At 41.0% G+C, this 12,084-nt stretch overlaps 1 protein-coding gene and 1 pseudogene across 1 annotated transcript in view; one reads left to right on the forward strand and one right to left on the reverse strand.

The window, feature by feature from the left end:
* Nucleotides 1-315: 315 nt before the first annotated feature.
* The window catches only part of SGPL1 (sphingosine-1-phosphate lyase 1), a 61,124-nt gene continuing 49,355 nt past the window's right edge, over nt 316-12,084 (forward strand). Inside the window, exons 1-2 of the mRNA XM_037804295.1 lie at nt 316-402; nt 1,370-1,425. Of these exons, the coding sequence (XP_037660223.1) occupies nt 1,399-1,425 (27 nt within the window). The 5' untranslated portion in view covers nt 316-402; nt 1,370-1,398. The remainder of the gene's footprint in view (nt 403-1,369; nt 1,426-12,084) is intronic.
* LOC119510149 lies at nt 5,437-6,804 on the reverse strand (annotated as a pseudogene).

Consider the following 12,084-nt stretch of genomic DNA (forward strand, 5'->3'; position numbering starts at 1 on the left):
CAATGTTTTGCAGTCAGACTCTCTCAGGAGCTCCAAGTAACCAATACGTGACCCAGAACGTTGGTTTTTAAAAAGATAACCGAAGGCTGACGACCCTCTAGGGTAAGGAAGCCGACGGCTTTGAGCTTTGCAGAACAAACCGGCTGCGTCCCCAGCTAGCCCACAAAAAGCGCGCACGCGCCATGGGGCTCGGAGAGACGTGTAAGGCTTCGCACCCGGATCGGGACGTGCGCGCGGCCTCCGGCGAGGCCGCGCACGCAAGGAATCGGGGAGCACGGCAGGCACCGCCCCAACTATTTCCGGGCCGGGAGGGGCGGGGCCGACGGTGGCCATATCTTTAATCTCCGCGGCCGTGGGCTGTGGGGAGAGCTGCGGCTTACGGGCTCGCTTGTCAGCCGCGCGGTGAGGAAGAGCCGCGGGAGGTGGAGCCGGGCCGGCTGCAGAGAGTGCCGGGGGAAGGGATAGGGGATGCTGGGCTGAGGAGGTGGAGGGGGCCGCCGCGGGCTCCGGAGATGGGGGGTAGGGTCCGGGCTGGGGAGGGTCCCGGCTGAGTCGGGGGGTGGTCCTGACGGGGGAGGGACAGAAGGTCTGGACGGGCAAGAAGGGAGAGGGGCCGGGCTGGGGGGTGGGGGGACCAAGCTGAGGAGGCGGCGGGGGTCCCGACTGAGTCGGCGGGGTGGAGAGGAGGAAGGGCGGGCTGGACTGCGGGGCGAGCAGATGCGGGGTGTGTGGCTGAGCCGCGGGAGCAGAGGCCTGGGGCCGGCGCGGGGCGAGGGAGCGGGCGCCGACTACCTCAGGTCTGGGGGAGTGGAAAGTCCCTGAGTGGATGGAGGGCGGGCGCCCGGGCCGAGAAGGAGCTGGATCTGGAACTCCACTCCTGACGGTGGGTTGGGAGTCGGTTTGGGGTGGCTAGGATTTGCGCATCCTTCAGACGTGAGGTGAGGAGTATGGGGAGGGAAGGATGAAGTCGAGAGCTAAGTCAGCTAATTAATAAAGGGCATCGGAGCGTTGCTGGACCCTGGGACTGGGCCTGTCTTCACCCCGGGTTTGGATGAATGGGCAGAGCGGCGGGGCTCCTGGGCTCCCGGACCCTGGTCGGTGGCGGCGGGGTGCTTCGCCTGGTATATACCTGAGTGGAGCGCTTTGTGGGAGGTTTGGGTATGGGTTCATTGGATCATCTGTGGCAGGAAAACAGTTGCAGCAGGATCCTGAGTGGCTGTTTTGGAGTCCTGGGGTGAAATGTGATATCTGGGAATGAAATCTAAGCTGTCAAAGGAGAACCATTTCTTGACTGCTCTGACAAATCTAGGCAGGCAGACGGGACAGTTTTAAAGCTTTGGAAGTAAACAAACCTGGTTCCCTTTTACAGTGAAAAGGCCCTGGAAGGACGGCAGGAAGATGCCTAGTGTGGACCTTCTGATGTTGGTGAGTCTTTTCCAGAGATCCTTGATATTATATGGTACTTGTTTTAGTTCAGATAGTCTGAGTTTTAGTTCAGAGAATCTGAGTGTGTAGACTTCCGTGTCTCTGCTTGCTTTGGGGTAACTGAGCATTTATGCAACTTTTTGTTTTGGGTTTGATGATCAGGGTGGACAAATGACTGAATTAAATACATGAATATATGCAAAACTTGAAAATTCTTGAAGAATCTTTTTCAAAATTCTTCAGTTGGTTTTAGTCTCTTCCTTCCCATACTACCAGAACAAATTTTAAAAGCCTTTTAATTACATTTTATCAGTCTGCATAATTTGTAAGTGTTTCCCAGACTAGAGTTAGGACTTCATGAAAGACAGATAGAGATGAATAAATACCTGTCATGGTGCTCTGTATATAGAAAGTGCCTAAGGAATGCCTGTTGGAGTCAACTAATCTGAATTTAAGTATTTTTTTGTTGAACAGGGAAATATGGGTGCTTTGGTAGGTGGTCTTATCTCCTGAGATCTTTCCATGCTGTTTTCCTTTCCTTTTTTTTTTTTTTTTTCTTTTTAAACTGAGCAGGGAGAATGATATTGCCAAATGAGTGTTTACCAAAATGACATTTTATTCTTGGAACATTTATGATGCTGTAGAGGCACTTTAATGTGAGAGTTATGGGGAGCCCATACCTTTCAAATTGCAGTATAGAAGAAATGTAAGGGTTTAATTTTTGTTTAATAAGTCATTTCCCTTTGTGCAAAATCAGTGATATAAAAACAATTCTTTTCCCTCTCTTTATCTCGCCATCCCACAGAGTTCCTTTGTTGTCACTGAGAAATTGGCAAAAACTAATGGTAATGTTTTCTTATACTTAGTGCTGATTTTCTATAGTGGCAAAACCAGTAAGGTCTCTGAGGGATAAAGAAGAGGGAAACGAAGTTGTGATTAGTTCTGGTTTGAGGCAGAGAGCAAGAATGATTTTAGGTTGTGCGTGAGAGATGTAGATAAATACTTGGTTTATCTGCAGATCCCAATGAAATGTTCACCTTGAATAGTTTCTTGTCGCAAATTTCATGGATTTTCAGGAGCAATGAATAGCCTTATATAATTTTAAATTCTTTTTACAAGAACAATATGTGTTTATGATAGAAAAGTTGGCAACCATAAACAAGCAAAAGAAAACACCTCTCCTTCCCCCTATAACTCCCTCACTCAGAGAGAACCATTGGTAGCAACTTGGAGGGTTAATGCTGAGTGACTTGTAACAATTAGCGGTTCCTGTTTTTCCTCTTAAAGTTGGTATGTTTATGTAAATTGTAGATTCCTACATATAAGTGGGATATAGTCTTCACATAGGGATGTGCTTGTTACTTTTTGGACTTTTTGTTACTTTTTTTTGTTACTTTTTGGACTTTTTGGACTTTTTGGCTTTAAACAGTCAGAGCAATGATTGCTTTTATTCAGAAAATTAACTTTGGAATCAGTTTTTTTTTGAAGAATTCACTTGTTCTTGCCTTCACCTTTCACTTCCTCATCTGATAATCTAGAATGTGGAGGAGGGTTGCTTTGCTTGTTGCTGTAAAGAATTAATTCACATGGATACACCAGCCTTTGAGAATTGTCACTTTCTGAGGACAGCATACATGTTGCGTGAGTTATTTTCCCTGGAAAAGTTGTCGTTGCTTCCTTGAACTCTACTATGCTATTTGAGGCTAAATGGTAAAGAGTGAATAACCAGGGCTGGGTTTTTGATTGGCCACTCTACCATCATGATCTGAGTTCAAGGTTTTTCTCTAGATACTTTATATGATGTATAAACATTTTTGCCCTCCAACTGAAAAGAAAAGAACCTAATGAATGAAAAAATAACCTCAGTGCAGTCAGCATTTCATAGAATCTGAGAGTTAGAAAGGTTTTTAGAAATCATATGATGCAATTTCTTATACTATACATGAATCTTTTTAGAATATCTCTGATAAATGGATATCCAGTCATCCATCATTTCTGCTAGGGGAATAAATTGAGCAAAAGCTAGGAAACAGTGTAACATAGATTCAGGAAGAATATGAATCTGTTAGATAGCAATTATTGAGCATGCATTACATGTTAGGTGCAGAAATAGATGCTCTATGTAAACATTTGATTTCCACAAAAGTCTTTTGAAGAATATACTGGTGTCTTCCTTTTATAGGTGAAAAATTAGACTTGCAGTAGGTGAGTAACTTTCCCTATGTAGCACAGCAATTAAGTGGTGGGGCTAGGATTTAACCCCAGTTGGTCTGACTTCTAATCTCTCACTCTTTTCTACTTTGTGATGCTGCCTCTGGGCCATATTCACTGTCAGGGACAGCGGTTGCCAACTACTGTGGCTGAAAGAGGAATAGTTTGCATAGAGGGGAAGGGCTGGTGACAGCTCTGCCTTCTTAGGGGGGCATTTTGGGACTGTATGTGTGTCTTATCTGAAAGTTACATGTTTTATTATAAAATCTTCTTGTTTATTATAAAATTTTCCTTTTCATTACAGATAGGGCATTATATTAAAAATTTTAAAATTTTTATCTGTAGATTTAATATAATCTTTGAGTTCCATTTCAGAATAGTAAAGAGGCATACAAAATATCTGTTATAAAAAGAGGGCATTGATTTAGATGGGGTTGAAAACCCCTTGCGTAGGCAGTATAATATGATATAAAATTTAAAGGTTGGCTGGAATCCATATATGACAAACCTTGAGCTCCAGACTAAGAAGCTTGGGCTGTCAGCCCTCATTTTCTTCCCTCCTTAATTTTGCCCTCACTTGATTACAGTGCTTTACCTGCCTTTTTTTCCATTTTCTCATATATGACATGTCATGGGCTATAATACTTTACACCCATGTCTCAGAGAGAATAAAACAAATGAGTACGTTCACCTACTGAGAGTTGTCTTGCTTTCAGAGGGAGCTCAAGTTTGGCAGTTTTGTAAAAACCTTTCTCCACTTTGGCAACTATCCTTTTCAGCCATATTCTTCTCCCGAATGCCAAGGAATGGCATCACTTTGCATCAACTTTGCAAGTTGCTAAATACTTGCAGCTTTTTTTCTCCCTTCCCTTTTTAAATAGCTTTTATTGAAGCTAAATCAGGTAAGAAATCATCTTTGACTTAGTTTCGAGTAATCATGACCACCTTTATACAATTCATGAGCATTTTTCCCTCCTGAATTGGATTTAAATGTACATTAAGGCAACTGCTCCTTTCATCCCCAACTTTTGCCGGACAGCAGAAAAATGCCTGCTTTATTTTTATATAGAAAGACTAAATTATCCTGTGGTATTTTAAAAATATCAACATATATGCACTCTAGAATGTGAAAGAACAGAAAATAGTTTAGTCTCAGACACAGACCCCCCCATTTTTGAGTATTTTTATAGAAACCTGGTCTTTCAGTGTAAATATTATTAGGATTTTTCCCTCCTTCAGTCTCAGGCTCTTGTCATCTTTCAAGCAGCATCTGTAAAACTCCCTCTTACTGGTATGGCAGTAGTATTTAATGAAGCTTGTTATAGGTGTTAACTTTATTTTATTTGGGGGGGGGGTGTCCTTGTGTATACATAAAGATGTGTATATTTTCATTGTAAAAAAACAAGCCACAATTTTTTTTCATGTTAAGTGTCCTAGAAAGTGACAAAACCATATTTTTGTCATGTTTGTTTTACTGTGGTAGAAAAAGCACACCTCCAATATATGAATCATTTAAATTTAAATGTGTTATTTGGCTTTGTTCTTTCTTCCAAAGAAATGACATTAATGCCAAAAATATGGTTTTGTCACTTTCTGCGACACTTAATAATCTGGTGTTCCATGTCTCTCTGTAAGTACATATCACCTTTTGACTCTTTCGTAACAGGTAGTTCTTGTGTTAGGAGATACACAGGTAAGGAAAGGTGTATTCGTCATCTTCTTGGCTCATGTGTATAATACCTTGGCTTTTTGTTTTTAAAATATGTACATTGAAAATAGAGACTTAATTCTTCAGAGGCATTAGACTACTTGGATTAAACATTCTGTCCAGAGAGATAATACCAAACTTTCCTTTTCTTCATCTGTATTAACTTTCAGGTCCTTGACAGAAATAGCTGAACTGTTCCAAATTTGCTTCACTGCATCCGTTTTTGATAAAGGAAAGCGAAGTCCATAGACTCTGTTTCCTCTTTGTTTCCCATCATATGTGTCTCTCTCCCATTATTTAAGGAATGATAGAGGTAAACCATCTTTTCTTGAGCTTCATCAGATTGCTCCTGAGCTGGCCCTACTGGGAGGACAAAGTAGTCTTTAAACTGCAATTGCACCATGCTGTCCAACCTTGGTAACTTTCTGCCTGGGGTTGAAAGCTCTGCTCTGTCCCCCACATAGTAAGGTGGCAGTCTGCTCATAACAAAATCCTTCTCTGCATCTGTCTGAAGAAAGCAGTTCTTTGGTGCTCCCCAACTGGTCTTCAAGCATCCTCAGAAAGCCACTTATTCTTGTTGCAACAGTTGTGGTTTCCACTAGGAGTAGTTGCCAGGGTATGCCAACCTGAAATGCCACATCTTGGCAGCATCAAACACACATACCCAGAAATGGTGTTCAAAAGGAAATCTCCCCATAAATTGTTCTGGTAGGTGCCAATGCTCACGTGAGTAGAGTGGGCTAGCCCTGGCTGAATGAATGGTCTTTCTGGGAAAGTACAGCAAATCACCTGGGTTCAACCTGAACTCATGTGGGCTGCCCAATCTTGTCCTCTGCCTCCGTGCAGTACTCCCATGCCAGGGGTACTGTGGGATGGTAGAGGCACCACTGTTTCTCTCCTCCGCTGTAGGGTGAAAACCTTGACATCATCATAATGGGGTTGGGGGAGGTAGACTCTGGGCCCCTGGGCTCTTGGGATAGTGATTTCATATTTGAGACAACCAAGTAGCCAAAGTAACATTCCAGCTTCTACTGGATCATCCAGAGCTCATCCTTAAATCTCTGAGGTTGGTGAAACTGAATTGTTGCCCTTTTCTGATCAGAATCTTTTCTGAACTTTTCCATCTTTATTCAAAACATTCTTCTTCCTGTTGACACACTGACAGGCATTGTCATCTCTTCCATAGTACAGACTCTGGCTGCACAAGCTCTTCAGATCTGTTAACCTGAGCAGGGGTTGGTAATACATATCCAGTGCAGGGTCATCTCTCTGAATGAGAAGGGGCTCAGCTCCCAGAATTCCTTGAAAAAAGTCTCTGTCTTGATGGATGAGATTAAACTTTCAAGAGAGCAGTGGGGCTGTCAAAGTTTAAAGCAGAAGGCACACCAGCAGCCTCAACTTTTCATCTGCTTACAGGGACCAGACCCCTCTTCTTTCCCATTTCCTGCTTTCTTTGGCATTATTTTGTCTTCAAGACAAAGCAGTGAGGAAATACAAACCAGGTGAGGCCTGTTGTGTGTGGCTGCAGACTGGCTCCTTGTAGCTTTTTAGTTAGAAGATGCTTCATAAAACCAACTCTATTTCTTAGGTGGCATTTCTCTTTTCCCACCCAAAGAAACTAGCTGGTATTCCTAGGTGAGTCAAGGTTAGCATATGCCCTCTTGGTGGTACTGGATGGGGTATGACTGATAATTGTTTGTCTAGGGCAGTGGTTCTCAACCAGGGTGATTTTGATCCCAGGACATTTGGCAATGTGTGAAGACATTTATGGTTATCACACTTGGGTGTGTGTGTGTGTGTGTGTGTGTGTGCTACTGGCATCTAGTGGGGAAGGCCAGGGATGGTGCTAAACATCCCACAGTGCACACAACCTTCCAGAGCAAGAATTATCTGGCCTAAAATGTCTATGGTTCTGAGGTTGCGAAACCCTGGTCTTGGGTTCCTTAACATAGATAACTGGGTGTCTGTATCATCTGTGCATTCATAGGGCTAGAGAATGAGATTTCTCTTTGCATTTAATGGGTATGGGGTATGTTATCATGTTATTTGGGATTATTTTGCTCATGGGTCAGGCCCTACTGCCTTGGAATATATATTGGAGAATACAGCATGATCTTCTGTAGCAGAGTAAAATTCTTAAGAAATGCTTCCTTTTGCAAATTTCTGCAACAGTTTTCTTGGTTTAGAAACAGCACATCTCTCAGTTTTATTTTTTTGGGGGGAGGGTTCAAAAATTGAATCTTCTAGGCCTGAGAGTTTTATCATTGACCTTTGAATCTTTTTCAGGTATGTTTTCTTTCTGAGTTTCAAATGGGATGCAGTGATATGCTGAAAGATCAGCACTAAAGTCTCATTTCTCCTTTTTGAGTCTGGTGTCTTGTTAGTAGGTGTAGCTAGAAGAAAGTGAAGATTCATTGGGATTGGCAGATGGGACATATGAAAATTGGTTGACATGTAAGTGGCCATTGTAGGATAAGAACTATGCTTGGCATTGTTCCAGTCTTTTAAATGAAACAGAAATATAATAACAAGTATGATAATTTCTTCAGCCTTTTGTCTAGTGGAAAGGGGAGTTATAAATAGATAAACCCCAAATCCCAGTATTTGGCTTGGCTTTGTAGTCTCTGTGTTGGGAGTTTTTAGTAACATTTACTTTCTTAATTAGGCTTTGTCCAATCTAATATTACACACAGTTTGTATACATTGGTGGCAGCATTGGGAATCAGCTTGGGATTAAGAATTTTCCACAGGGAGTTGATCTGTAGCTGAATCAGTCAATATGTGTAAACATACAAAACTCAACTAGTGAGAGAACCATACTGTAGGGTAAAGGGAGATTGGCGCTGCCGCCAGAGAAGTGGAAGTGTGAAGGTTGAAAGTAGTTTGCTGCATATTTATCAGCAGCACACTCCACAGTGTGATTGAGGAGATGGAGGGACTGTTAAAAGATTAGGCAGGGTTAAGGAAAACCAACAGGGAGAGTGAAACAGAGCAGGGCTAGCAACAGCCATTATTATCCTAGGTCTGAAGGGGCTAGGGAGGGAATTCCCAAGAGAGTTTAGTGTAGCTGTAGCTGCAGGAGAGTGACCTAGCAATGCAGTCACTGCCAACCAGTGGCCTGGCAGGAAGGAAATCAAGGGGAATGAATAAATATTTCAAACTCTTTCTTCTCATACCCTCTGATGTGTTGGAGCTGCCCACTGGTGAAACCCAACTGGAAACCAGAGGATAAGGGAGCCTGGTTGATTTAATTTGTAAAGCGCAGCCTCGGGCACAATGGCCTAGTTGGAGAAGGTTGAATAGTAATCTGGAGGAACAAAGGAAGAATATCAGTATGTTGAAGTAACAAGAATTAGGGCAAGTTAGTTTTGAAAGGCACAAGTGAGAAGATAGTGCTTGAGCAGAGTCTTGAAGAGTGGGTAGGATATGGATTGCTATAGAAAAGGAATGTTCTCACTGACAGGAACAGAAGGATTGATTCAGAGGCAGTGTTGCTGCACTCTGGCAAGTCCAGAGATGTTTTGTTCTAGCGGCAGCCTTAGGATCTTAATTACCCGGAGGGCCTTTGGAAATCCTGTATCTAGTTTTCCCTTGCTGTTTAGGAATCCCTTCCACAATACCCTGCTGTAGTGGGTGCAGAATTCTTCCTCAGGAGATTCTTCCCATTCTTGGAAAGTGTTTCATTTGTCCAAATCACTGAATGCATCAGTTTGAATTAGGTGTGGCAGTATATAACAGAAAACTCTTATATAATAGAGATTTTAAAAATACAGAAATCCATTTCTCTAAAGTAAAAGAAATCTTGAAGTATAGATGCCTCCTGACTGGTGTGGCAGTTCCCAGATCTTCAAGATCCCCAGTCACTTCTTTCTTGTAGTTGCACCTTCTTTAGTGCTTCCCTCTTGGCCAGCATAGCTGCTTTGGGCTCCAGCTCTCGTGTTCATGTTTCGTTCAGCAGAAGGAGAAAAGCGAGGGAGAAGGCTTGCCCCGCTTTTTATTTTAATATGTTTTTGCATGAAATCTATTATACATACAGAAGAATATATAAAGCACTCATCTAAATTTTAAAGAAGAATAACAAAAAAAACAACCATGTATCTACAAGCCAGGTTAAGAAATGGAACGTTTACTCCTAATCTCGTGTGCCCCACTCTCTTATATCCCCTCCCCTCCCCTCTAGGAATACCCATTATTCTGACTTTTAGAATAGTTATTCCCTTGTGGGTTTTTTATTTTTTTTAGACAGTGTTACCACCTACTTACGTTTCCCTAACCTTCGTTTGTTTGTTTTTAACTTGGTATAAATGGATTTAGTATTTTTGTGATTTTCCTATGTTGCTCAGTATTTGAGATTCATCCATGTTGTCTCTATCTTAGTTGTCTCTTAGTTCATTCATTTTCATAATTGTATAGTATTTCATTGTATTTAATCATTGTATGATTAAATCACAGTTTATTTATCCATTTTTCTGATGGTGGACATTTGGGTTGTTTCCATCTTGGACTATTTTGAACATTACTGTTATGAACTTCTTGTGTATGACAAGCGATCACAATTGCAAGAGTCTTCTAGGATTTATACCTAGGAGTGGAATTGCTGGATTATAAAGGATATACATCTAACTTCACTAGGTAATACCAAATTTTTCTAAAGAGAGTGATTCAATTATACTGTCATCAACAGTATGTGAGAGTTCTTTTTTCTCCACAGCTTGACAAACTTAATATTTATAAGGCTTTTTATTTTTTGCCTGTCTGATAGGAGTGTAAATGTAATTGTGGTTTCAATATGCATTTCCCTGATTACTAATGAGGTTATTTGCTTTTTAAATGTTTATTGACCATTTGGATATCCAGCCTTATGGGTGCAGCTTCATGTCTTAGGACTTATCAATTATTTGTCTATTTCTTCTTGCAGTTCTGTTAGATCTTACTAGGTACATACAGATTTAAAACTGTTACATCTTACCCAGTAAATTGAGTTTTTTAAAATTTAATGATGCTTTTGCCTTAATATAAAATAGCTACATCAGTATGTTGTTTAGAAACAGGCAAATCTTGAATGTTTGATGAATGAATGAATTGCCTGTGGTATAGGCAGAAACTCCAGAACAGTCCTCTTCACCCATTTTTCTGGCACAATTGTCATTTACATGTGGTGCTAACCCATGGAGTGAATAAGTTACTATTGAATAAAAAAAAAGTAAAGGGTTTTCTTTTTTCTTGTTTGAGGTATAACTTTCATATAGTAAAGGATACACATCTTAATTGTACAGGTCAGTGAGTGTTTATATATGTATGCACCATAACCACTTCCACCCAGATCAAGATATTAAAAAATCTACAGCTCCCGGCAAGCTTCATTTCCTTTCCCAGTTGATACCACCCAGCAGCAATCAGTCTTCTCCCCATAGGTTAGTTTTGCTGATTTTCAAACATCATATAAATGGCTTCATACAGTATATATTCTTTTTTAAATGTGTATCTTTGCTCAATGTTTTGTCTGTGAGATTCAACCATCCTGTCATGTGGCAATAGTTTTTTTCTATCTCATGCTGTGTTAGATTACAATGTATAAAAATATTGACGTTTATTCATTCTGTAGTTGAACATTTATGTTTTCAGGTTTTGGTTATTATAAATGATGTTGCTATACTCCGGACATGTCTTTTGGTAAACATAAATGAAATTGCTGGGCTATAAGGTATACTGTCAAACAGGTTTCCAAAATGACTGTATCAATTTACATTCCTAAAGAGTTTTCTTTAGGATTTAGGTTTGGGTTACATACCTTAAATTTCTGGAATGTACACACTGAACATTGGAGATAGCACTGACGTTCTTTCCTGAAGTAGTGCAGGCACTTTTAGATGTGAAATGCCCTTCCTTGTTTGTAATTTCCCTGGAGAGTAAAAGTCTATTGCATTCAGTTTCTGCCTATACCACAGGCAATTCATTCATCAAACATTGTGTATAAATATTCATAAACACTTGGTGGGAGTCAGGCAACCTTGATTTTTGAGTATTAAAAAGGTCTTGTTGAGACCCCATTTTTTTAAAAATTAAATTCAGTTTTGTTGAGATATATTCACATACCATACAATAATCTGTGGTGTACAATCAACTGTTCACAGTACCATCATATAGCTGTGCATTCATCACCCCAATCTATTTTTGACCACTTTCTTTACACCAGAAAGAATCAGAATAAGAATAAGGAAAGTAAAAAAGAACACCCAAATCATTCCCCCCCATCCCACCCTATTTTTCATTCAGTCTTGTCCCCATTCTTCTACTCATCCATCCATACACTGGATAAAGGGAGTGCAGTCCACAAGGTTTTCACAATCACACTGTCACCCCTTATAAACTACACTGTTACATGGTCGCCTTCAAGAGTCAAGGCTACTGGGTTGGAGTTTGATAATTTCAGGTATTTACTTCTAGCTATTCCAATACTTAAAACCTGAGAAGTGTTATCTATATAGTGTGTAAGAGTGACCTCTCAACTCCATTTGAAATCTCTCAGCCACTGAAGCTTTATTTTGTTTCATTTCACATCCCCCTTTTGGTTAAGAAGATGTTCTAATCCCACGATGCCAGGTCCAGATTAATCCCCGGGAGTCATATCGCATGTTGCCAGGGAGATTTACACCCCTGGGAGTCAGGTCCCATGCAGTGAGATGACCCGCTGAGGTGGTTTAGCTAGAGAGAGAGAGAGGGCCACATCTGAGCCACAA

Source organism: Choloepus didactylus, chromosome 15, assembly GCF_015220235.1.
Source record: "Choloepus didactylus isolate mChoDid1 chromosome 15, mChoDid1.pri, whole genome shotgun sequence".
NCBI classification, from domain to species: Eukaryota; Metazoa; Chordata; class Mammalia; order Pilosa; family Megalonychidae; genus Choloepus; species Choloepus didactylus.